The 27188-nt window shown below is 41.3% G+C and overlaps 2 protein-coding genes across 5 annotated transcripts in view; one reads left to right on the forward strand and one right to left on the reverse strand.

Moving 5' to 3' along the window:
• Window positions 1-5372: 5372 nt before the first annotated feature.
• The window catches only part of WNT16 (Wnt family member 16), a 70812-nt gene continuing 48996 nt past the window's right edge, over window positions 5373-27188 (forward strand). For 2 of the 4 annotated variants that reach the window (XM_039222861.1, XM_039222862.1), the window contains exons 1-5: window positions 5373-5467; window positions 5651-5892; window positions 7991-8277; window positions 15445-16282; window positions 16677-16752. In XM_039222861.1, the coding sequence (XP_039078792.1) occupies window positions 5373-5467; window positions 5651-5892; window positions 7991-8277; window positions 15445-15909 (1089 nt within the window). In that variant the 3' untranslated portion in view covers window positions 15910-16282; window positions 16677-16752. Of the gene's footprint in view, window positions 5468-5650; window positions 5893-7990; window positions 8278-15444; window positions 16283-16676; window positions 16753-17567; window positions 17702-17919; window positions 18114-27188 lie in introns of those variants that run through there. The other 2 variants (XM_039222860.1, XM_039222859.1) reach the window with 2 other exon arrangements.
• The window catches only part of FAM3C (FAM3 metabolism regulating signaling molecule C), a 56887-nt gene continuing 54315 nt past the window's right edge, over window positions 24617-27188 (reverse strand). Inside the window, exon 10 of the mRNA XM_039222863.1 lies at window positions 24617-27040. Within this exon, the coding sequence (XP_039078794.1) occupies window positions 26951-27040 (90 nt within the window). The 3' untranslated portion in view covers window positions 24617-26950. The remainder of the gene's footprint in view (window positions 27041-27188) is intronic.

A 27188-nucleotide genomic window follows, 5' to 3' on the forward strand; every position in this document is an offset into this window, starting at 1 on the left:
GAGGAAGCCACATCCTCTGTGTGTTTCAGTTTTGTGTGATCTGCCTACCTGTGCCCGCGGGCAAGAGAGACCACTCTTGGTCTCTCAGTGGTGGCGTTTTACTTTCATTCCCTCCTTCCAAAAAGATCGCCACTAGAGATAAGCCGCGTCTCTCCTTCAACCTTGATTTTTAGGACGAGGAGACAAAAAATTTTCACTTTCACACTTGCGGAAATTTAAAAAGCAAGACAGCACCATTTTCCAACTCCTCTTTGTCTTGGGTCTGTCCCTGACGTCACTTCTGCTGCTCCAAGTCTGACTTTCCCACTGTCTTTCCGGGCCACTGAAGGACAGCGGGACATCCAGAATATCATTCTCGGCCCCCTGCCCGAGAGCCAGTATTCCCAGGCCCCTGCTCTGCTCCACACTGGGAGCATCCAGGTGGAATTTAAAATAGAATGGATGGGGACCCAGTTATGTAAAAAGTCACCTCTGCTCTTCTGTTCTATCATGGGAGTTAGGACCAGCTGGGGTGCTTCTGGTATCAGTTTCCAGTGCATAAGTCTCTGTGATCTGAGCAGAAATTCTTACAACAGGGCCCTTAGAAGTCTCGTTCTCTGATGGATTGCCAGAGGCAGAGTCCAAGGCATATCTGTGCAGGCAGACTTTTTGCTGAGTTTCCCAGGGACTAAGAGAAAACTACCAGAAGGAACAGGCTCCTCTCGGTGCCGCAATGAATAATCTGCAAGAGTCCTGAGTGGGCAGTGGCATTTATTGCCAGCCAACTACTTATCTGGTTCAGTTGGCCTGGCTGGTCAAAGATGACCCCGGTCACGACAGATTCAGTCCCTTGAGAGAGCTCTTTTGAGTGAATGAATATGCTAGAAATCTGGCTTTCCTCCTCCTAAACATCCTCTTCCAGAATACAGCTCAAAAGTCCTGACCTCTGCTAGGAAAATGGGTTCAAATACACATCCTCCTTATGGAATCAAGACCACATAGATGCTTCAATAACCTGTGCAAACTTGGAGTCACGTGGTGCTTTTGTTAGTGTTAATCAGATTTTAGGTAGTTGGGTTCAGATCATGAGATGACATAGTCTAAGTCTGGATTTATGAACAGTGAATGATAAAATCTTTGCAACATTTTACAGATATGGGTACCTGAAGCTGAGAAAGTTTGCATAACACAGTGAAACCTCAGGTCATATTCTACTGGCTCGTTAATAGTGTGTCCTTTCTCCAAATTATGAAATTGTAAACAATCAATAGGAACCAAGGCTCCTAGTTGCTCCCTAAAAAATTTACAATCTGAAATGTGTAGTTATGTGTATGTTTGGATTTGACCCATCGTTTACTTTATTTTTCTCTCTAAATAGTATAATCCCCATCAATGGTAGGAGACCTGAGCCATATTCTATTAGAGATATAAATTAGATTATAAAAGAATTCCTCACATTCACATTCCAGAATAAATAAAATATCTGTAACTTTATCCTCAAAAAAATTTTTCGTATTAGAGCACCTGGGTGGCTCAGTCAGTTGAGCATCCGACTCTTGCTTTCGGCTCAGGTCATGATCTCCCAGTGGGCATGGGGCTGCATGCTAGTGTGGCGCCTGCTTAAGAGTCTTTCTCTCCCTCTCTCTCTCTCTCTCTCTCTCTCCCACTGCCCCTCCCCCACTTGTATGCACACATGTGCTCTCTCTAAAAAATTTTTAAAAAGATAAATAAAATTTCATATGGCATGATAACATTAGAATGCATTTTATTTTTATTTTTTTAATTTTAAATATACTTTTAATTTTTTCTTAACATTTATTTATTTTAGAGACAGAGAGACAGAACACAAGCAGAGGAAGGGCAGAGAAAGCTGGAGACAGAATCTGAAGCAGGCTCCAGGCTCTGAGTTGTCAGCACAGAGCCTGACGCAGGGCTCGAACTTGTGAACTGGGAAATCATAATCTGAGTCAAACATTCAATTGACTGAGCCATCCAAATGCCCCTAGATTACAATGTATTTTAAAGCTCAACGATTTAAAAAAAATTTTTTTAATATTTATTTATGTTTTGTAAGAGACAGAAGAGGGGCAGGGGAGGGGCAGAGAGAGGGAGATGCAGAACCTGAAGCAGGTTCCAGGCTCTGAGCTGTCAGCACAGAGCCTGATACGGGGCTTGAGCCCAGGAACCGTGAGATCATGACCTGGGCTGAAGTTAGTCTCTTAACTGACTGAGCCACCCAGGTGCCCCTAAAATTCAACCATTTAAAAAGATTTTTGCAATTAAAAGAATTAATTTTAATTGAAACTCAGAAGCCAAAGTAGAACTGGAGACGCAGGATGGGGGCCCAAACATACTAACCTGTGTTACCCTGGAAACTGGGCCATCACTCAGGTAGACACGCCCTTGTCAATAACTAAGGCTTCCTCCTCCCAAGGTTACAAACCCACTAGCAAATGCAGTCTCCCCCACCCCCCCCACCCCACCCCCACACACACATACTCACACCACTTCCCCCCCTCCAGCCCTATCGGAACACTAGTAGGAGATTCAGATCTGAAAGAGAGATTTTTATAATCTTAAAAGTGAGAAAACTGAGGCCCAATGTTGAAATGATTGCCTAAGAATATAACTGGCTGACTGGCGCCTCAGTCACCAACTCACCCATTGCTCTCCCCACTGCTCTGCCCAGCCCGCAGAAACCAGACAGTGACGCGAGCAGGCAAGTGGCAGGATGTCCGTGTAGACGGGCATCTGCCTCAGTGAGAGCCACTTCAAGGCAACCCATCATGGGTCGTATCTTCAGAGGATAGACCAACTCTTCAGATGGAAATATCTGTGAACTGTGATATGAAGAACTATGGGACACAAAGGAGAATTTTAGCCCCCGAGGCCCAGCGATATGGGATTTAACCAGGAAAAAAAAAAAGTTGTGAGTTAGGTTATGCAGCAGTATATTGAGATGGAAAGAACCAGGCGTCTACAATAAAATGGATTTTTGACTCTATTACTTAAGTGACCTTGAGCAAGCTCCAAATTCATTTTTAATCTATAAAATGAGTATCAATTTGGAAGGGTTGAAATTTTGTGTGGAAAGAGAGAGAGAAGAAAAAGACAGAGTGAGAGTAAGAGTTGAATACTAGAAGCACTCATGAGGCTCGCCATGCATGCAGGTTCACAATGCCTGGCCAAAAAAAAAAAAAAAAAAGGCACTCAAGTGTCTGTTCATTGAATGAAAGGTGTATTTCTTCAGCTCCATCAGCTGGTGGAAATAAATTCCCTCTGCTTTAGAGGTATGGACAGAATAATCCCTAAGTATTAATATTCTCTCCTCCTCCATTCCCCCCCGAAAAGGAAGTCACTTCTCTTATTTCATCATTTAGACCACTTAGGTATGTGTTCAGGGTGTTGCTCATCATGTAAATCCACTCAATAAATTCTGTTCAAAACCAAGACTTCATGCACTGCGCCCAATGGTGGGGATATAAAAGAGAATGCTCCATGATCCGCCTGGAGAGGCTCACAGAATAAAGTGAGCTTGGATGAAGGCTCTGATTTTGAGAGAGGCCACTAGCCATTAGCCAAAATATGTCTGGATCAGTAACTACACCCTATCATCAACTTGACTCTCTAAAAATTACAATGTGGCTTTAGGACCTGGTACATAGCGTTCACTCAACAAATATTTGTTGGATAAAGGCATGAATGGGATGGGATGGGAATTTCAGTGAGCTTTTATTGCTCAGGGCTGATGGAGGAGAAATGTGGCAAATAAAATCCTTTATTTGAGGACAAAGCGAAGGAAAGCCAATCTTTTATCTGAGTACGTTTGGATTTGGGCATCCACCAAGCTGGTATGTCCCCCCTGAGAATTCCCTACCATTTCAGAAGTCCTCTGGAGAGCAGGTGACACCTCTCAGCAACATTTCATGTCACCAACGAGGTGAGGCAGGACTGTCGGATACCACAGCTGAATGCGTCCAGCTGCCTTCACGGCTCCCCCAGAGGTCTTCTATCCTGAAAATCCCCGGTTAACAAACCTCCCTAAACTGCCAGGCACCATACATTCTCTGGCTTCCCAACTCTCTTTGGCTCCATAGAGTACCTCACTGGACTGTATACTCTCCTTCATTGAAATCTCCAATTCTTTTGCTTTAGGTTTGTCTCTGGGGCTGGTGTGTGAACTTGACGGAAGCAGTATTATTTATAAATTCCCACAGTACTGGGCAAACATTAAGCATTTAATAAGTAAGTTTTTAAAGTGTGTCTTCAACGTGTAGCCTTGTCCAAGGTCTCCACGTGAGCCACAACACGGAATGGCAATGAGGGTATGGACACAGCCTTCATCTACTCTGGTGCTCCCCAGAAGCTCTCTTGCACATTCTGTCTCTGCCCTCCGTCTTCTCACAATGCTCTCAAAGACTGCAGGAAAGGAGACACACTGGGAAAACGAAATCACATAACACCACGTAAATACGGTAGATTAGATACGAGGCCAGAAACTTCTCTTTGGCTAAAAATAAATGTCTATTTAAATGACGACGACCTCAAGCCTAACAGCATGTCACCCATCTGAAGTCTCCTGACACGTTGAGACCTCAAGCGGGAGTGTTGAAAGGTCAACTTGTTTGGTACCAACTCTGACTCAAAAAGATTACCCTCCTGTGAGGTGAAGGAGAGGAAAGAAACGGGGGCAGTGAGGTTTTCCAGCCACTCCACCCAGAGGGTAATTAATCCAAATGCGAGTGGGGTGGGTGGAACTCAAACGTCTCCCATGCGACCCACGCCTTCCCCCAGGGTTGCTAAGACAGAAGCGGCCCTCGCAGCCTTCGGGTTGGATCAATACCCCTCCCGCAGAGACCCGCTCTGAGATGACTGTGACGGGAGGAAAGGTCACGGACACACCCGGGTCTGGACGCGCGGTCCGCGAGCAGCGGGCCCGAGCGCCCCCCGCGGAGCCCGCTCGCAGCCAATGGGAGCTTGAGGTCCGGGGCCGAGGCGATGCGGGGCCGAGGCTGGGCCAATCAGGCTCCAGGCGCGGCCCGGGGGGAGGCGGTGGGAGGAGAGGCCGGGGGCGATGGAGACAGCTGCATCCGCAGAAGTTTCTCACCTATCGCAGCGTGGGGCGCTCCCGCACCTCTGCACACCTCCGGCTCCGCGCGGGAGGGAGCAGGGCCCCAAGCTACTTTCTCCACCTCCTTTCAACGGCTCCCTGCACGCGAGGGGAAGGCTGCTGGGAGCCCCTACCCCCGCGGGCCTTCTTTCTATGTTGTCTACCGGGAGACAGGGGGCGAGGGACCGCTTGGCGCTGGGGAACTGACCTCGGGCCTGGCGGGCCTCTGGGAAGCGAGGGCAGACGTGCAGTGGCTGCGGCTGGGGGACTCCATGCTGGGGCCATGGACAGAGCGGCGCTCCTGGGACTGTCCCGCCTGTGCGCGCTGTGGGCAGCCCTGCTCGCGCTCTTCCCCTGCGGAGCCCAGGAAAACTGGATGTGAGTATGGGGGCAGCGCGGGGGTTGTGGCAGAAGGGGCGCCCAGCGTCGGGGAAGTCTGAGCTGACGCGGGGGAGCAGGGCCGGGGACCCCAGGGCGGATGACCCAAGATTTGGCAAAACCTGTGGGATCGCAGAGCAGCGGCGGGGAGCGGCTCACGCCAGGGGCGGCGGTGTCTCACAGGTGGCTGGGCATCGCCTCCTTTGGGGTCCCGGAGAAGCTGGGCTGCGCCAACCTGCCGCTGAACAGCCGCCAGAAGGAGCTGTGCAGGAGGAAGCCGTACCTGCTGCCGAGCATCGGCGAGGGCGCGCGGCTGGGCATTCAGGAGTGCAGGAGCCAGTTCAGACACGAGAGATGGAACTGCCTGGTCACCGCCGCCGCCCAGCCGGGCGCCAGCCCCCTCTTTGGCTACGAGCTGAACAGCGGTAAGTCGCGGGCCCTCGGGGACGGCGCAGGAGGGAGGGCGACAGCCCCTCCAAACTCAGTGAATAAAGGGGTGCTCTCGTGGTCCGTCGCTCTCTAGATCCCAAAAGTGGTCCGTTAGTGGACGAGACATGGGGGAGGGGGGGTTGGGGGGGTGACGGAAACCAGGCCCAGGTGCAGGTGCGGACCTGGAGGGGGGTGACTCCCCAGGTCCAGAATGGGGCGCCAGGAGCTGTAGCTCTTCCTCCGTCCCGCGGCGCCCGGCGGGAGTTGCAGAAAAACTCCGACACTCCACCCCGCCGACCCCTCGGACCCCGTAGCGCCCCCCTACGTGGGTGACCAGCTGGAGAAACATGATGTCTGCAGCAGGGAATGCTGCCGCCGCATCTGCTTTGATTTAAGAGCTCCGCGGCGCACCGAGCCCTGGACAAGGGGCTGCTTGCAGCGAAGCCCCACGTTTGTTGGCGCCTCGGAGCGCGGGGCAGCCAGAATAATGGTGGTTGTGGAAGGGAATGTCCTGGACAGCTCAACGTGCGGCCAGCCCGCGCGCGACTGCTTTGGCTCTCCGCTCCCTTCTCCTTTCCTTTTATATCTGCCCCCGGAGAGCACGCCCGCGGCGCGGGAAGCTGCAGTCAAGCAAAGTTCCACTTACACGTGCCCAGTGACCCCGTAGGGAGAAAGGCTCAGGGAACCAGGATTGTTCTAGGAAGATCAGCAGAATCAAAGAATTTGAGAACCTGCGCGCTGAAAGACTCGTTGTTTTTCACATTCATTTCCGTTCTCCCTCCGCCTTTGACCCTTCTCCACCGGGTCCCTACACGCATCGCCGCCTAAGTATTGCGTGTGCCGCGCCGCGTTTCGGCTGGCACGCCCTTCCGAAGGAGCCCTGATCCCCTGCGGAAGAAAAAAGAAGGAAGAAGGGGAAAAAAGAAGGAGGGAGAAAAATGAAGGAGGAAGAAGGAAGGAAGGAGGGAGGGAGGGAGGGAGGGAAGGAAGGAAGGAAGGAAGGAAGGAAGGAAGGAAGGAAGGAAGGAGGAAGAAGGAAGGAAGGAAGGAAGAAGGAGGGAGGAAAGGGGAGGAAGAAGAAGAAGAAGAAGAAGAAGAAGAAGAAGAAGAAGAAGAAGAAGAAGAAATGCTTTAGTTGCTGAAATCCAGGGGCATCAGCTGTTGAAAAGGTTTATTGGACAACCGACATGCAACTATTTCTACTCCAATCTTAACATCTCATAAGAAAAAAAGGTCACCTGTTGAGTCTCTTCTAGCCCATTTTACTAATGCTTTATTGGGACTTTAATTTTCAAAGATTTGAGTTCAAACTCTATTGCAGATGTGCTAAAATATATACTCAGTAGTTTTTTATAACAATTCTTTTTTTTCCCCTTCGCTGGTGACATTTCATTTCTTTGCTTGTGACTTTCATTGCTTTTAAGACTGTAAAAGGATTAGCTAGCACTATATAAAATACTTAACTGTTCCATATTAATATCAGTGATTGTTATTTATGATATCCTTGAAAAAGAAAAAAAAAAGACCAGTCTTTGATGTGAAAGTAAACTGTAACATCTACTGATTGCTTTGGCCTTTGCTTAATTTTAATTTGCATTCCGAAGTGTACTATTTATACAAACAAAACTCACACCAAATTTTTCAGCTTGTGTTTTGTGAGAACACATTTGAAATGTAAAAATAAAGAGAATCTGGACTCTTTGAGCATTGTATTACCGTTTACTGTATCCACGCAAAGGATTTTAAATTCAATTTGTACTTATTGAACTTTTATTGTCTATTAAGCTCTGAGCTAGGTGCTGGCATACTTTCAAATTTTAAAAATAAACAGATGATTCTAATTGTCATGAGGGCAATTTATGCTATACAGTACATAAAAATCTCCCCAAGTGGAATACTGAAAATTAATGTTGCTTTTTTATAAGACTAAAACAATGCGAAATTGTCCTTTCTAAATATGTACTCGTTAAAGCATCCATTGAAAGCAATTGCAAAATCACTTTCCTGCTAAGAGGGTAGGCAGTAGGCTTTGTTGTGAACATAAACAGACGGGAGGTATGGCTCTTCCATTCAGCAATTTATGTTTTGTTCTAGGCACCAAGGAAACAGCATTTATTTATGCCGTGATGGCTGCAGGCCTGGTGCATTCTGTGACCAGGTCATGCAGTGCAGGCAACATGACCGAGTGCTCCTGTGACACCACCTTGCAGAATGGCGGCTCAGCTAGTGAAGGCTGGCACTGGGGGGGCTGCTCCGATGATGTCCAGTATGGCATGTGGTTCAGCAGAAAGTTTCTAGACTCCCCCATCAGAAACACCACAGGAAAAGAAAGCAAAGTACTGTTAGCAATGCACCTACACAACAATGAAGCCGGAAGGCAGGTATGTATCAGAAAGTGGAATGCAATGTAGTGCCTTTAAATAACACTGAGATGACGCTTCTGAGTGAATGTGTCCAAATGATTTTAAAAACTTACATTGGCAGAAACATATATGTTATCTATATGTAAAATATATGTGTGTGTTTATTGTATACATAAACAATATGTATGACTTCTACATCGATTTAGTTTAAGTTCTCCATCAGATAGGGGTTGAAATTTATTATAGGAGGTATTGGTGATTTTATACTGTGTCTACCTGGAACGCTAATTATAACATAATAGATGTGCAGATGCCTTTGGGTACTTTTGTTCCGTCCCCTTAGTTGATAGAGCCAGAGTGAGATCTATAGGATCTGCCTTTCTAATGGTACTGAATCAAATTCCATCTTAAATATGACTTTTGATTATTTCTTGAAATCTATTTTTAGTAGGCAATGTCTTCTAAACATCATGTGATCAATTTGTCTGTACTTTCTCTAGCAAACATTCTTGAATACATTAGAGAATACATAACTCTTAACTAATAGTTTGGTAAAACAGAGCGTTTCTTAAGAGAATTAGTTATTTTATTATAAAGTGATATAGATTCATTGTAAAAAATGATAAATGCAGATAAATGTAAAGAAGCTATAGATATATTAAATGTATGGATATTTAAATATATACATATTAAAGATTGAATTTAATCTTTATTAAATTTGAAGAACCACCATCTAGTTAACCTCTTTTATGAATTCTGTGTTTTATACTAAGTTTTCTTAAAATGAAATAAATTTGTAGCTTAATTTAACTTTTACATATTTATTTTAATGAATATTTACACAATAAAGTTTGAGTTCTATAACATAGCTGAATTACTTGGCAATTCATAGTGAATTTCCTAAAACAGTCAAAACCTTTTTATGAATATGCATTTTCTATGTTGTAATAATCCTTTTAGGACAGGAATATTAGCACATATCCTATATTATTGTAAATATACAATAACCTATAAAGGTCCCAAAGCAGTCACTGCAATCTGCCACATTCTCCTGAAATAAATTAAAACAAGTTGCAGTATCTGTCAGAAATGTTTAAAGTATATGTTACATTTGTTTTACATTTTTTGGAAAGTGAATAAATGGAACCCACTTAGAATAGGTATAAGTTTCCGCCAGCTTTCTTTACTTAGCCATTCTGGTTTATAATGCAAAAACAGAAATCTCAATAAATGTTATTATCACCATGACTCTTCCAATTCAAATTTGAATTTTTAATTTCACTGTGAATATTGATTCAAAATACTAAGAAAGTCAGTAAATAGCTAGGTAGGCTTTTCATATTTTTGTTTAGAAATTTTAAAATGTATTAAAGTAACTCTTGCCTGATACCATAGTTATGAACATTTCTCTTCTTAAAGTTTTCCATGTTAAAAAATTAAACAAATGAGGTTCTGCTTCAATTTAAACATTACCCACTAAAGGATTTTTAAAATTACCTCTAACATACGAATATAAGAGATCAAATATACGCTTACACTTTTTAATACTTTTTAATACTTTTTAATATTTTTAAAATATTTTTTAAAACTCTAGAGTTAGGATGGGAAATGCATTAAGTCAATTTAATATCTTTAAAAAAACACAAATGAATATTGATTATCAATTTAGAGCTCAAATCTTATTTAATCGTTCTTTAAATAATTTTGTAGGGATTTTTAAAATTTCACTAGAAAACAAAACTTGGAAATTCATGTCATAATTAATTCCCTTGAATAAAGTTATCCTTAAGCTTCTGAGAAGCTCCGCAGTATTCTGTGTTTTTATTAGTATTATTAGGCTGGTATTTAGTGTTACTCTGTTTTGTGTGTTGTTTCTAATGAGGTAGCAATATTTACCTCAGTAACTATTTGATCTTCAACTAGTATTTATATTCTGAGTTTATTAAAAACATACAACTATTTAGCATCAATTTTAATCCACTGTCTTTTGGCAAAAAAACAATCTTCTCACATTACAAAAGTTTTTGCTATTATTCTAATCATGCAGAAAATAAGTCAGCCTATATACATATATATACATATATATATGTATATATATATACACGTACATATGCATTTTGTGTACATTTGAGTTTTCTCTGTCGAGTCTTTTTGTTCCTCATTGGTCTAGATAGAGTCTTAAAATATTACAAAACATTACCTGGACTGGTGTTTTTGTTGGTCTGTTTTCATGAAATATTACAATTCAAAGCAATTTTGTATTTTTCTTTCCACTGGCAGCCAAAAAAACCCCACCACCACCACCACCACAGCCACCACCACAGTCACCACCACCACAACAACAAAAACCGACCAGGTTTCTAGGCTATTATCTAATATGGAAGAACAGTCAACACCATTTTTAAGATTGGCAATCAGGATTTTAATCTAATAGGCATATTCTTCTGAGTAAAGTTCAAGGTCTGCATCCAATTGAGTTGATTTTCCTTGTCTCAAAATCCCAAACTCAAAATGTAGGAAAGCGTTCAGAGAATTGTGGGTACTGGCGCTTAGTAGTGCTGTGAGCAGGATAGATGATTTTCTAACCGCTGACCTTAAATACTCTGATTCCCACTTGGTTTCTGACACCATTCCTAAAGTTATGACTCCAAGAATAATGTTGCTGAATGGTGATTGGCTAACAGAATGATGTGATGTCTTCCAGGGGCAGAACTTCTGGGAATAATGTGACTTGGAATATTTATGGGTATTTCTTTTGGTGTGCTTAAAATATTTCCATTCTTCCCATGTCCACCTCATAAACTTTTAAGTTTCCCTACCCCATAATTTGTTTTATGATGAGTAACTCAAAAAAGTGGGAAGGGCCCAACCCCAAATTTTCATTGACCTGTTTCAAGAATATTTATACGTACTTGAACAACACATAAGTGTTTTGCTTTTCAGCAGGTTCAAATATATTTTTGGACCGAAAGAGACAAAATGGGTCAGAGGAATAGGAATTCTACATACAACCATCCAACCTTATGTCACAGTTTTCCTAAAAACTTAACCAGATCATCTGATAGTTGACAAAATGAAATGTTCATAACAAAATGTTCCACAATAGTTTGAGTTTTGTTTTGTTTTGTTTTGTTTTTTTTTTTTGGTCATTTCTGTGAAGTTTGGATAAAGCAATATACTGGAAAACAATCATTGCCTGCTGTGTTACCTCTGAATCAAAATTGTGGGACCAGTCACTCCTTAGACCACTTCTTAAGCAGTTTCTATTTTTATATTAAGTATTAATGATACATCTTTCCTATTTCACTTCATTAGAAGTTCACCAAACTAAAACTTAACACAAAGAGCCAGTTAATTAAATGCTACCCTCCTAATTGCTCTCCCATAGTTGAAAAATATTCCACCAAAATGTGCACATCTGTTTGCAATAGTTAACAAAACATTCCTCTGTTAATATCGTTATAAACCTTAACAACTCAACTAGAGTAGAGAAAGGAATTTTCTCATAACCACATACTACTCATACGAATGCTGTTCACTTACTTTTCCTGTTAGCAGAAAATGGCAGCTATCACTATAGCTCAGCGTGGCTATTTGACATTAATTAAGAATCCTGGCTGAAAAGCTCCAGAATATACTTTTTTGGGGGAGTGTTCCTGCCATTTCCTTAAATACACTCCATTCTCCACTTTCATTTTTCTCTGTTCTACTAAAATTCTCCTGCTGCATATATAGGCTTTCCATCATATATCACCAACTTTCCTTATATAGATCAAGTGTCTTCACCATGCTGTTCATTCTTTTGTACAGTTGAAATAATATGTAAGTACATGTTCCTTAACTACCTACTGTGTGCAAGGCATTTCTTACTGTAAAACTACACCAAGTAAAATAATTTATGAAAAGGTCCTCTGAGTAACACTAAGTTCTGCAGTTAAACTCTGTGTGTGTGTGTGTGTGTGTGTGTGTGTGTGTGATCTGCCCTCAACTCTGCATTTCATCAAATTCTCCTAATGGTAATTACATTGCTTTATTTTAATCCCTATTAGTCTAAGTTTCTTCGAGTTTTCTTTGGAGGATATAATCATTTAAATTTCATGTCAAGTTATTGGAATTCTTCACCTTGATGAAATTTTATTTGTCTTTCTATCCTAGACTATATTTGTATCTATATCATCCATATCTATACACATATACATATATAGAGTAGTATATATGGCAAAATATATATAAATAATAAAAATATTTATGATAAAATATAAATATAAAATATACATATGATAGAAATCCTATATATACTTACTGTTAAGGAGAAAAACATAATGAAATTGAAAGGTAATCGAATAAAACTTAAAAATATCATCTCTGAAAAGTTATAACTAACTCCAGGTATTTAAAAGATTATAAGTTTTTTATAGCAAGAAAGTCTCCCCCAAATTCAGCAGGTGATATCATTAGGTTTGAAAATCAGTCTCTCCTTTTATCCTTCAAAGCTGGGAGGTAATGTGTCACTCTGCGGACTAACACTGTGGCAGGCTGAGGAATTGGAAGAAAGCTCCGCAGGGTCAAGACCTCTCCATTCTGTTGACTCTGCTGACAGTGACTCCTTTGTTTAAGATTTTCAGTTCTTCCCTCAGATTCAGAGCACCAACAAAGAATGAGTTAAAGCTGTTTGAGTGAGCTGGACTAACTATTCCATGAGTATTTGGTGAGCATCTACTCTGTCCTCTGTGCTTTGCAAACTGGCCACACCATACATGATGTCTGAACTGGTTAAGAAACAAAGAGTTCACCCCTCAGTAAGATCCTGAGCGAGAGGCAGCTTTAAATCACTAAGTGATGACTGTGAGGAATGTTGATCAGGTTTAAATACATAAACAGACATTCTTAGATTTTTGGCTTTCTTTGGACAATTTGTTTTGTTATTGCCTAGCATTAGCTGAGCTCTCTTTTTCTCATATCCTTCAAGCCCTTAACATCTGAACAAAAGTAGGCAGATTGCATTAAGTTGAACATTTATTTGCCTGGAGACATTTTAAAGAATAGAAGTCCTTGTGAATATCAAATGCCATAAATTTAAGCAAATAAGCTTGTGTACCACACTTTATAAATTGCTTTCATATCAATGAAAGCTATCTTTTGCCTGAGTGAGTAAGAAATAGACATAGCTACTTGCTTCTCAGTTTTATGAATTCAAAAAGAGCATATGCGCTCTATTCCATAAAGGACAGGGTTTAAATATTAATCTGTTTATTATTTTCAACACTAATAAGTATCGAATATTGCACAAATCAATACCATATGCTTTCACTCAAGGTTGCAAATATTATAAATGGTCCGAAATAGTCCGTTTCATGAGATAGTTCAGAAGCTTTAATTTTTTAGGAAACCTAACATTCCACAGACATGTCAGCGTCAAGGTTTAGTATAAAACCTGTCATTTTAGAGTCTTGATAAGAACTGTAAGTGGAATTTAAGCTGTGAGGTTTTTCCTTTCTTTGGTGAGATGACACACATAATTTCCAAGTTATTGAATGGGCAGATCAATTTCTCATTTTACCCAGCATGCTGACAGACCGTCAGCGCTGCAGCTAGTGCCGGAGATTTATTAATCTGCTCTGCCGTCCTCTAGGGACCAAAGGAAATGTGTTAACTAGCCTGCTGTGTAAGAGACTAGAACCCCCAAATTCTTGAAATCTCTCTATTGCTTTTGTACGGTGAGTCCCATTTAAAACTTTTTCTCGTCTCTTCCCAGACCTTCTTCTTCAGGGAGAGGGGGCATTTATTTAGATTTTAATGCGTGCCAGCCAATGGGCTCTTACAGATATATGTAATTCCATTTGATTCCTCAGGCTGAATAAACCAAACTCAGCACTTTCAATTGAAAAATTACGTATGTATATTATCCCTTTTCTATATTAGGATAGTGCTACTGATCCATTAAGAATAGGACGTATGTTTTGAATTAATTTTCCAGAACAAGGGAAGAATTTGCTGGGAGCAACCACACTCTCCAGCCCCTTCTCCCTTTGACCAATTTAAGTTGATTAGTCAGGGTTTCTCATGCGGTCTGTGACCAGAGGATACCACGGTCCCCCAACCCCGCACGAACGGAATAGCCTTTTACAGTGATCAAACCTGAGAACTCTCAATCCATAGATCTCAGGCTTGGATGCCCGTTAGAGTCCTCTGGGCAGCTTTGTGGAAGTGCCGCTGCCTGGCCCTCACCTTGGCCAAGTCAGTCAGAGTCTCAGTGATCAGTGCATTTGTTATTTGCAATGTTCCTCAGATGCCTTCTGCACTTGTGAGTCCATGACGACTGCCCTATCAGTGCTTCTCAAATTTTAATGTGCACACGAGTCACCTGAGAATCTCATTAAAATGCAGTTCCTGAGTCTGTGGGACTGGCGTGGGGCCAGAGAATCTGCATTTCTCACAAGTGGTGTCGGTGCTGCTGGTCTGTGAACCACACTCTTGAGTAGCAAGGTGCTGAATGGTATCAGGAACCTGGAGGCATGCACGAACATCTTCTCACGCCCAAAATTAAACAAACAAAAAAATAGAAAAATAGTTTCCCTTGGTTGTCTCAGATAATCCTTGATAACACTATTAGCTTGGTCCACTATGTTAAATTAGACTTAGAAATATTTGCTCTGCAGTGTCAGAAGGACAAAACACTGGAACCCTGAAGCAGTTGTAAAGATCCTTTATGTTTAGGGCACCTGGGTGGTTCAGTCAGTAAAGCGGCTGACTTCAGCTCAGGTCATGATCTCATGGTTCATGGGTTTGAGGCCCGCGTCGGGCTCTGTGCTGACAGCTAGCTCGGAGCCTGTCTTTAGATTCTGTGTCTCCCCCTCTCTCTGACCCTCCCCTGCTCATGCTGTCTTCATCTCCGTCTCAAAAATAAATAAAACATTAAAGTTTTTGAAAAAAGATCCTTTAGGGGGGGAAGGGGGGATGGGCATGAAGGAGGGCACTTTGGGGATGAGCACTGAGTGTTATGTAGAAACTAATTTGACAATAAACTATTTGTAAAAAAAAAAAAAAAGAAAAAAGATCCTTTATGTTCAAAACTATTGTTTTTACACAGGACTGAACAGACCCAGAAAGTGAGGTCAGCTGTGCTTCTGTTACTGGGTAAAACACTTAATGAATGACATTTAATGCAATTACTGTTGGTTTCAGGCTGTTGCCAAGTTGATGTCAGTAGACTGCCGCTGCCACGGAGTGTCCGGCTCTTGCGCTGTGAAAACGTGCTGGAAAACCATGTCTTCTTTTGAAAAGATTGGCCATTTGTTGAAGGATAAATATGAAAACAGTGTCCAAATCTCAGAGAAAATAAAGAGGAAAATACGCAGGAGAGAAAAAGACCAGAGGAAAATACCCATCCGCAAAGATGATCTGCTCTACATTAATAAGTCTCCCAATTACTGTGTAGAGGATAAGAAACTAGGGATCCCAGGAACGCAAGGCAGAGAGTGCAACCGCACGTCAGAGGGCGCGGACGGCTGCAACCTCCTTTGCTGTGGCCGCGGCTACAACACGCACGTGGTCAGGCACGTGGAGAGGTGCGAGTGCAAGTTCATCTGGTGCTGCTACGTCCGCTGCAGGAGATGCGAAAGCATGACTGACGTACACACTTGCAAGTAGCCCCTCCCTCCAGCCCTGAGCGACACTCCTCAGTGACCAACAAAGGAGTGTCATCCGGAGGGTCCCTCCACCAGTGCAGGGCTGGTGAAGCCGCCTCCTGCCCCAGGAGTCCTGGGCCCTTGCGCCTCTGGCAGAGCCCCCTCTACCTGATGGATATCCAATCACACACTGAGCACGTGGATTTTTTGGGATGCCAGAGTTGACAAGGTTTGGGTTCATCCTTTGGTGGTCTGGAAATACATACTGATCTACCAGGAAGATCATCCGTCTCCTAAACAAGAAAGAACAGGAAGGAGCCTTCATGTGGGGAGACTAGGTCCATGCTCAGGATGAGATCCTTGAGTATGGAACTCAGCTATGGAGCTCAATAGTGGTGGGTTTAATATTAGATGTTTTTAAAAGACGCATCTTATAAAGCAGCAAGGAACAGTAAACATGATCTCATTTATTCTCTCAGTAGTTTAGATGAAGAAATCATACCGTGCATAGAAACAGACTTTGAAAAGTTAACAGAAGTGGAAGGTGCTTACTCACCCTTCCATGCATTTCAAAAGGAGGGCAATTAAAAAGAATTTTCATAACAGATACAGTATCCCTAAAACATGTTTGCTAAAGATGTTTAGTGACAAAAGGGAAGAATCTAAACATAGAAACGTAAAATGTATGATTTGGATGTTAAGTGCCTTTTAACTAGGAGAGTTTATCTAGAAAAATCTCAGTGAGACATACAGCAATCTTTTATCTTTGGCTTTATTCTTTAATTGTAGAAGTTTCTACTTTAAAATCCCAGCTCTGAAATAATGGAGAAGAGAGGGATCTTGAAAGCACATGGGAAAATTAAAGGTAAAAACATAAAGGGCTTTCATACATCGTAAGGGAAAGCACCTTTTAAATGTGTAGGACAGTATTTTGTACAGTATTTTGCTAAAAAAAGTTATATATTTTGTAAATACAGTATTTAAGTTATATGATGATATGTATTAAAACTTAAGACATTTACTGCCAAAGCCCAAGAGCTAAGGTAATAAAATTATCTCAGAAATAAGATTAGCTTCTGTTTCTTTTCATACTATTAACTCTGACTTTTTTTAAACATTGAAAAAGAAGTTAATTGAGCAGTTAGTTATATGGATATGTTTTTCTTGTCAAAATGACAGTTTTACATGTTATAGATTAAAATATGCTGCAGGATATTGAGGATTGTGTTATTTCAGCAGATTAGTTAAGTTCTGCTTTTAATTAGTTATGTTTAACTTGTTAGGCTATTATAATAAATTATGCAGTAAAAGTGTTAACTGGATAAAAGAATCTAAATCAAAACATTGGTCAATTTGTGTATTTGATATCCTGGATATTTATTATATTGTATGTAATGCTGCATTTCCATGTGAATGTTGAATGGTCTAAGTTTAGTATTCATGCATGTATAATTCATCATATTTTACAAGTTCTTGGTAAAAATTACAGGGCTCTATTTAAGGCTGCGTTTTAATCTAGATGCTTATGTTTTTTATGAACTGTTAACTATTTCAGTATTCTATAGGAAAAAACTTCTAACTTCAGGAAGGACAAGAATATTCCTTTTCTAATAATAAGCTAAAGAAATGTTTCCTTGCCCATAAGTCTCATCCTATTTCCTTTCAATCTTATTTCCCAAGGCAGAGCAATAATTTGCGAAAAAGAACAAACCCAAGGAAAATGTCTCAGGCTTCATATTAAATTCAAGGCTAAACATTTCATTGTGACCCTTACAGTTTAACAAAGAAATATTATTAAAAATGAGAAACTAAGAAATGACAATTGAATAAATATAGTACTTATTTAAAAGAGTGGTTTACCAATCTTTAGCATCACTGATTAGAACAGCCTGAAAGAAAGATACTTATTTTGATGCCTTTTTTTTTTTTTTTTGCACAGTAAATCTATTTTGTCTGCATTAAAATAAGCACTCTTTTTGTTTTTTAAGATGAAGGATATTTCACATTAACAACTAATTTCTTCTATTACGAGACAGCTTTTCATAGTTACCTTGCCAACCAACTGGTAGAACCAGGCAGCCTCTAATTCCCAAACACCTGATTACTATTCAGCCATTGCTTGAAGACAGTGATGCCAGCTCAGACTCTCTTCTATGGGATGCCTGGGCAGGCTCTCCTAACTCCAGAGCTGTGTCTTCGGCTTCTTCTTTTCCTTCTCCTCCCTGGCATCACTGTGGAAGCTATTCTTGAATTCCTCACCAGTTTTATTGACGGACAACCTGGACTCGGCTTGTTTTCTTCCCGCTCCCCGCCATGCTACAGGTAGCACTGTGGTGCTCTCGGGAATACAAGTTGTGGAGCCCAGATGTTCCTACTCAGTCTAGGCTATTTTGCCTGCACTGTTTAGGGCTCTTCATGTTGTAACAGATGACGCAACCCAGACTGACAAATGTTACAGGAAATGCATTGATTCAGTAACTGAAGAGTCCAGAGTCCAGACAGGTTCCCGTTAAGCTTGGTTGGAAAACTTACCACTATTTCCCACGGTTCAGGTCTTTCCAGCTCCAGCCTAAACGGGCTGGCTTCTGCAGTGCTGCCTTCTACTTCAGGCGCCACAAGGTGGGGTGGACCCTCACCACCGCATGCCACTCCCAGTGGCCCCAGGCTCTCCTTTTTCTTAGCTAAATGGCTGCTACACTCCCTCCAGACCTTACATTCTACCATTCATTCTAAGGAACGAGAGATGTTTGGTTGCTCCTACAGGAGAATGGACAACTTTTTCTTCTCCTACTCCTTCACAAAATGCCCAGCGAAAGTAGTTCTGAGACTCTTTGGCTCTGATTGGTTAATATGTCCATCCGGGAACCTATCACAGTGGTCTTTGGACATTAGGGTTAGGGGGTAAATACACTGATGGTTTAAGGCAATGAAAGATCCAGGGTGGAACGTGGCAGTGAGCGATTCATTCCAACTAAACCCACATAGCTTGAGAATAGGATAGGGGTAAATCCGCAGAGGAAAACCAGGGTGTTAGGTTAGCATTAAAAGGTACCTGGGTCCTGGGCAGCGCAGACATTAGATGTCCTCGGCTCCAGTGGTGTGTTTTGCTAACAGCTTTCTGGCAGCACTTGGGTGAGGCTTCCAGACAGACAAAGCACTCTGAATTAGGTATAGGGTACAAAGAGCCTTCACTTGTTTAAATGTCCTTTATGATGTTAAGAGGGGGAAAGGAGAGGGAGGTGCTCTGGTGTATTAATTTTCAGCTTAGGAGCTCAACTATTTTGTAAGTTGGGAAATGCTTAATACAGGCAGTGGTAAGAGGCAATGATGATTGTCTGAAAATGATATCAAAAAAAAACCACATCAAATGGCATTGTCTGTAACCTCTTGATAAAGAAGTTTGCTAATTAAAACCTTTCCCTGGTAGTAGTACTTTACAACACAGTAAAAAATGAGTTAACTTGTTTGACTATAAACAACTGCATTATTTCCTTATTCACTATCTGGATGATAGTCGATAGACTTTTGTTTTTAAAGAACTAGGATAGCTATATTTAGAATAACAACAGAATTTAATTATCTAAGATGCTATGACCCTTTGTTTTTGCAGCTTTGTAATCAGGTGATATTCACAGTAGATATTTTAGAAACACACATTGACTTTCTGAAGTACTGTCAGTACTGGTATGTTTGGTTTTGACTTAGTTTAAAATGTGGAACCGGAAAAGCTTCCCATCAAAATATTTACTTATAGGCAATTTGATGAGCTGTTGGAACTTGTTGCATCAAATCCCAAAGGCCCAGAGACTATGGAGTTAAACCAACCATTTGGAGCCAGTTAGTTAGTGATCCAGAGTACTATAATCCACTTAGCTAACTTGAAGGAAGAAAAGTTCAAGTCCAATCTCCAGGAACCAGGAATACTCCTCAGGGCAAGCCCTTCTTAAGGAAAGTTGGCTCAGATGCCTTGATTTTTTTTTTTTTTTTAATTTCAGTTTCACTATAGACCAGATGTGATGAGTCATAACATTTCTCGGAGTAGGCTGATTAGGTGAGCTGAGAAGGACAAATGCATGTGGTGCAGCATGAAAGGGGGACATGACTGTACACCAGGGACTCATTTCCTTTGAAATAGAAAATAATAGCAAACAGCTCTTACAGTGTACCAGGCATTAAGTAACTCCTATGTATTAGTCAGAGTCTGTGCCCTTCACCACCATGTGGAATTGTGCCTCACACAGCATCAACACTGTCACACATTGAGTTTACAGTATACTATTTCCAGAGTTTGGGGCCTTTGTAAATATAATGAAAATTACAGGATGTTTCTTCATGGTTTGGCTATATAAACCTGTTTGAAGAGCAGTAGAGAGATGATAGAAGAACCAAGATCTTAGAATTCACCATGAAATAGAATTAAAAGACACTGCCTCTTGATTTCTAAGCTCAAAGTGATTTAAATCGCCTGCTATTTTGGATCCCAGTGTGGGCTAACAGTCGGATTATGCAAGCACCTAACATCATTCCAAAACGAAATGACTGGGGGTGAAGATCAAACTAATTTAGTGTGACATTAAATAAATACTTACATCCTTTCCATTGTTGTGCTTACAGCCAATTGTTACATAAGGTGTCATTTTTAATACATGGGTGAAATTGACCATTGGTAACAATTTACATTCACATCCAAAGGAAAACCACTAGAGGTGGTTTGCATGATTAAAACCGCTTGAAACAAAATTAGAATTGAAAAAGTAGACTCTCCTACTGATTGTAAAGGGAAAGTAATAATAAACGTGGACCAAGTCAACACAAACCACAGTTTCGTATGTGACTTTTTAATCTGCAGAGTTAAGTGAAAGCCTGACTTGTGTGTGAGTGGTGGATATAGGGCTGTCTGCTTCCCTCTGTTGATTGCTGTTCTGAACTCTCGGAGAGTCTCCCCTCCACACAGGCCAAGGAGCCTTCCCTTTTGTCCGCTACTAACAATCAAACCTCCCGTAATCATGCCATATCCAGTCGGTCATGTTAGCCAAGAAGAATTAAGGTGGCCCCTTGTCCTTAATTGTTCTTTGATAAAAGGGGAATATTACTAATTCTTCATTAATTAAAGGTAAAAATATACAAAATGTTAAGTCAGTAATTATTTGTTTCTAGTACATAATCCCGACCTTTCTTTTTTAAAAAAAAGTATTTTTTTTGTAAGTTGTTTCGTTTTTATTCCCCCCCTCCACAGCTTTCCTGAGATATAATTGACATGTAACATTCTGTAAGTTTAAGGGCCTATCCATTGCAAGTACTTCATCTCAAGTTCCTCAGTAGACTACCAATGTTTGTTCCCTACGGCTTTATACGAGGCAAGCCAGCAAAACGGGGAACCTGAAAAAGTGAATGTGATAAAACTTCCTTAACATGCCCTCTATTTAATGGGTATGGACAAATTAAGTTTATAAGCTGAAAGATAAATTTCACAACCCAGAATGAGAAATTCTCTCCTCTTGCCAGCTTGAACACTTGTCCTTCCCCCCCAGATGCTCAATATATCATTTCTTGAGAAACCACTTTGAACTTTGTTGACTAAATAGGGAACTACAATTTTGATTGTCACAACTGTAACTGTGTCCATGTCTGACACACCCAATGCTGTAGAATTATCGGGAGCCTCCTCCAAACAGATTATTTCCATAAGAGAATTTTAACATTCCCTTGCAAGTTGTTAATAGTTCCACAAGAACTGGCTTCCAACCTCGTTCCTGGGTTAGAAGTTTCAGATCTCAGGGCACCTCGGTCGCTCAGTCGGTTAAGCCTCCGACTCTTGGTTTCACCTCAGGTCATGATCTCACGCTTCCTGAGACCGAGCCCCATGTTGGGCTCTGCACTCATAGCACACAGCCTGCTTTGGATTCTCTCTCTCCCCCTCTCTCCGCCCCTCTCCCACTCACACACACACACTCTCTCTCTCTCAAAATAGATACATGAACATTAAAAAAAGTTTCAGATATCTATAGGAGTACAAGCTCATTTACTGATGTTAAACCTTGGGTCCCCTCCCTCAGCGAGAACGGAAAGCCAGCGAGAGGCACCAGGGCCCGGAGCTTGCTCCTCAGACCTCAGGAAATTCTCACCCGCTGACTCTCCCACCTCACCTACCTCTGAGAACCTCAACTCTCAGGCACCACCGCCTTCCCCATCAACTGAAAAACATACTTCTAACTACAGCTCTCAGAATCATGTGCTTCTAAATCTTGCCTCTGTTCCGAGCTTGGACTTGCAAGACCTTTTCCTCAGGGCTCCTTTCTGTTCTGGTCCAACACTGCGCACAGCTCTTCTCCAGTCCGGCTCCCGGCACACGTGGGAATGCAGAAGCTAGACATTTTTGGAAGCTGAAACTTAAAATAATTGAAAAGATTTCTATGTTCAAATGAACATCTGTAAGTGATAAAATAAACCAAAATATTCACATGAAGTTTTAGGATGGGAGAACTTCTCAGACTGAGACTGGGCTCTTCGCTAAAACCTGATTTCCAGAGGTCGGCCTGTCCTCTCCTCAGCTTCGAGCGATCTGCCTGCAGAAAACAGGGCAGTTCCATTCGCCATTCCGCTGGTGACCCTGAGGCTAAGATGGCTTGGCAGGGAATTCAGCAGCCCCCGTACTGAAAGCATGTCCATCCGAGGATGCCAGATCCAAGCAGCAGGACAGCACATGAAGGCATAAGGCATTGCAGAAAAAGTGTTCCCAAGTCAAATGTATAAAGTTCAAATAATGAGTTTACTATTGTAAGGAAAAAGTTGGTATCAGAAAGTAAAAAAAAAAAAACGTTTCAAAATCCATTCAAGACATTCCTCTCCGGCCCAGGCGACCCTTGCTAGTGGGTAAGAATGTCCACAGGCCACAGCAAGAAGCAATGCTGGTGTGCAAGAGGGTGCCAGCAGTTTCGTGTGTACCAGGCACCGGGGCAGGCACCACAAACACGTGGTACTATCCCTACCTCACGGTAGTGAGAATATGACTTTCTCAAGTTCCTCATGTAGTCAGCAAGTCTGTACTCTCCACCAGTATGCTACACTCTCTCCATTACAGAATTCATTCCTTAAGGTTTTGGGCCCCTTATCTCTCTGGTGATTGAGCGAAATAAATATGGGCTGATTACATGAAACATTATGAGATTACAGTTTCATAAACTATTTTTCCCAAATATAGGACTTTTACCAATTAAAAATTTTTTTTAACCTTTATTTTTTGAGAGACAGAGTTCAAGCAGGGGAGGGGCAGAGAGGAGGAGATACAGCATCTGAAGCAGGTTCCAGGCTTTGAGCTGTCAGCACAGAGCCTGACATGGGGCTCAAACTCACCAACCTTGAGATCATGACCTGAGCCTAAGTCTGACACTCAACGGAGCTATCCAGGCACCCCCCCTTTTACCAATTTGTCTCAACTTCTTTCAGTGTTCAGTGCGCTCTAGTGATGGGCATACTTTATGCAGAGCTGAACAGGGAGTTTTGTTTTGTTTTCTAAGTAATCTCTATGCCCAATGTGGGGCTCCAGCTCACAGACCCCCAGATCAAGAGCTGCATGCTCTAGTGAATGAGTTAGCCAGGTGACCCTAAACAATTTTAGTAATGGCGGCAAGATGTACCAGTGAACTAGCCATACCGGGAAGATGATCTTCGTCTTAAGTTTGCTTACAAACTGCCCATGGAAGAAAGCCAAGGGAAGCCTTTCTTCTGTCTCTAACTGAAGGATCAGCCAGTCCCTTTTCCTTTCCAAAGAGACAGCCTAGTGTTGAAAGCATTTGCTCAATATAGCTGCCCTCCAGTTTGTCTGCACCCTCACCGGACTGCAGGAAGGTTCTGTGGAGGAAGTGTCGTAGGTTGCCGGATGGCTTTCCCAATGCTCCTTCAAGCTGCCTAGCAAGACTGCGACTCCCAAGCCAGGCCGGCCAGCTTTTTGCTCTAGCTAGCCTTGATTTGACAGGAACCTCAAGAGGGTGTGGGGGAGGAGAGACCAGAGGCAGGACAGTAGTGAGACTAAGGGAGCTTTGAGGGGAATGGGATTAACTAGCTATTGGCATGTGACAATCAAAAACCAAGTATGTGACAGAAAAACCAAGCTGGGAAGAGGCAGCAAAATTCTGAGGGGTGCTTTAGGAAAGGTAAAATCTGGGGCACCTGGGTGGGTCAGTTGGTTGAGCGTCTGACTTTGGCTCAAGTCATAATCTCTTTGTGCGCTCAAGCCCTGCGTAAGGCTCACTGCTGTCAGCTCAGAGCCTCCTTGGGATTCTCTCTCTCTGCCTCTCCTGCCCCTCCCCTGCTTCCTGTGCACGCTCTCTCTCTTAAAAATAAACATTTTTTTAAAAGTAAAGGTAAAATCTGGCATGTTACTCTGTAACTGTTAATTTACATGTACTTAAGGCCTCACGGAAGAAGGTAAGCAGGAAATCTTTTTCCCTGATCAACACAAGCAATTGTTCCTTTCCTATTCATTTAAAAAAGTATTCTACACGCATTTCTACTCTTCATATTCCAACTGAACACAGCACATTTCTCATTCCTTCAGTCAATAACGGGGTATGTCAACTGAATTGAACTATCCTCTCTTTTGGGGAGAGGTTCAAATTAGAATTTGTAAAAACTGTTGAAGTACAAAGTGCAATACAGGCTAAATGCTTTGAGTTTCATCTGGCATAATAAGATATTAGTTGATTCATTTTTGAAACAAATACAAAATGTAGACAGAACAATGATAAACTTTAATCAACTTCAAGTCAGGAATATAAAGACTCTGGCTGAATTTTCCTTTAATTCCCCAATATCATTATTATTTTCCTATTGCCTCCGCTTAATTTTAATAGGCATACTATAATACACTTGTTCTGGAAAAAAAGATTTGTGATTTCAAATAAAAAATATGCATCCCAAAGTCCTTATACACCATTTAATATACCAAAATGTCAATGCCAAATTTCTGATTTTAATAAAGAAAATTCTTAACATGAAATGAACATTGTTACATTTACAATGCAGACTTTTACAAGATATCTGAAAATAAAGTGTGGGAAAATTATTGCTTCCAATGTTGGCACCATCTATACAGGAGAGAAGTGAAACGAAAGCGAACTGCACCGACGCTGCCACAGAACAGATCTTTGTCCCTCCTTGTGACATTCTGTAGAACTTCGCAAAGCTGTCACTTCACACTTTTCACCTTGAAAGGGAGTCTTGCCATCTGGACACTTGAATTGTATACACAGGTCCTGAGGATATCAATCAGTGTGTTCGAGCACAGGAATGTCTTAGATGTTCCACGCTGAGCAGTACAATAAATGCTTGACAAACATTACTGTGAAGCTCTGTAGGTACGTTACGTGGCCAGATAATACAACAAAACAATTCACAATGCGAAACCGAGAGTATTTCCATTATTTAAAAAAAAAATGCAAAAATACAACATCAATTCACCATTCCTGGAACTAGAAAATAGCTATTCTTTTTAATTTACATAATCTAGGGAAGTATTTTAAATGTCAAAATATACATGCTGACGTGATCTAGCACATGAGCACCAGAAATCTGAAAAATTTACAAAAATTCTTTAAATGTATAAGGTGCATTTATTCTTGAATTACATTCAGTTTGAGAAGAACCAATACCCCAAAGCTCATTATTATTTAAGAAAGAGCTGAATAGCTTTCAAGTTGGTTTACGGCAAAATAAAAATACTGCCTTTAGTTTTTTTTATACAAGTCATCTAAAATTTATATTCAAAATTTAAGTGTTGCCTTTTACTGTGAATAGCAGTTTGATCATTAATTTATGTTCCAGTTTACTTCATGCATAATTGTATTTAACACCCTAAAAGTATGAGTATGTGTATATGTGTGTGCGCATATATATGTATATATATGTGCATACATAGGTATGTACATATATATATATGCACACACACCTTGAGTCATTTAGTGAACATCTCAAGTTAACAAGATTTTATGGAGAATGGAGTATGAAGTCATCTGGGATCAAATAAAATTATTTTTCAATGGTATCACTCCACTCAGTTAATTAGGACTTTTCTAAGTCCCTATATCTTCAGACATAAATTGCTATTATGAAGTTAGATGAAGTAAATACAGAATTATATTTCTTGGCTGATCATCAAAATAATTGTGATATTAAAGCAGGCCTCTTTCCAAACTACTTGGTCAATGCTGACAACAGTTCAATAAGGAAATCTATGCCGGCGGTACTCTCAATGACACCACCCGGCTGCCCTGTACCGCCTAGCTGGGATGGGCAAGGGACATGGCCAGCTTCCCCAGCTCCGTGGGGCTGTTTCCCCCAGTCTTGCTCTAAGCAGCTTCTGCGAGGTGGTTACTCACACTGCTAACACGAAGCTCAGCAAACTACAGTCCTGGATACCATCTACATTTCCAGATGTACATTTTTACTGTATATATTAAAAAAAAATTTTTTTTGCATGTGCTTTTCACATATCTGAAACAGCTTTTCATATCACTTTATTTCTAGGTTTTTTTGGGAAGAGAAAGACTAAGAAAAAAAGTAAAGCAGAGAGTCAGACTGTAAAGTAACATTACACACACAACTAGCCAAATATCTTTTTAATTTAAAAGATACTATCATTAAAAAGCAAAATATATAGATATAGATATGTATATAAAAGAAAACAAAGTTTCCTCCCTAAAATCCATATTGTTCCATGATAGGTTTTCACAGCAACCAGTATATATATCAATATATTTTTCACAATCGGTTCAGTTATCCACTGGGTATGCCTGTAGAATTAAAAGATGTCATTACTGTAGCAGTCTAACCCCTGTACTATTATTATGGAAATGTGCTTAGAAATGGTGCAGTGATTTGCTCATTATGATGACTATTTACAAAGGCATCTATTTACGTTAGCAATAAATAATCCTGATATCAAAAGAGATAATGCTCATGCACACACCTAGATGGCTGCATGCTCTTAAAGTATTTACACATAGCTTCTCTGTCACAGCTCCGTCATTAATGGTCAAAGTGCGTCTCCTTCAACTTCCTCTGCCTCAGTCTTGCTTCTGGGGGATGCATCCTTCCATCTCGACCACTTCGGGCCATCCTTCGTATTTGTTTGTGTCCTTATTGTTCTTGATGTGCTGTTGGAATACAAGCAGATGCAGGTTTAAGAAGCTGTATGAATGGCTTTACAGTAACGTGCTTTAGTGCACTCATTTCAGTGACACTCACGTCAATGACGAGTGCATGGCCAACTGCTGTGCCACACCATCAATGAGCCGCCCCGGG

This window comes from Hyaena hyaena, unplaced genomic scaffold (assembly GCF_003009895.1).
Source record: "Hyaena hyaena isolate Hyena2069 unplaced genomic scaffold, ASM300989v1 scaffold_1207, whole genome shotgun sequence".
Classification (NCBI taxonomy): Eukaryota; Metazoa; Chordata; class Mammalia; order Carnivora; family Hyaenidae; genus Hyaena; species Hyaena hyaena.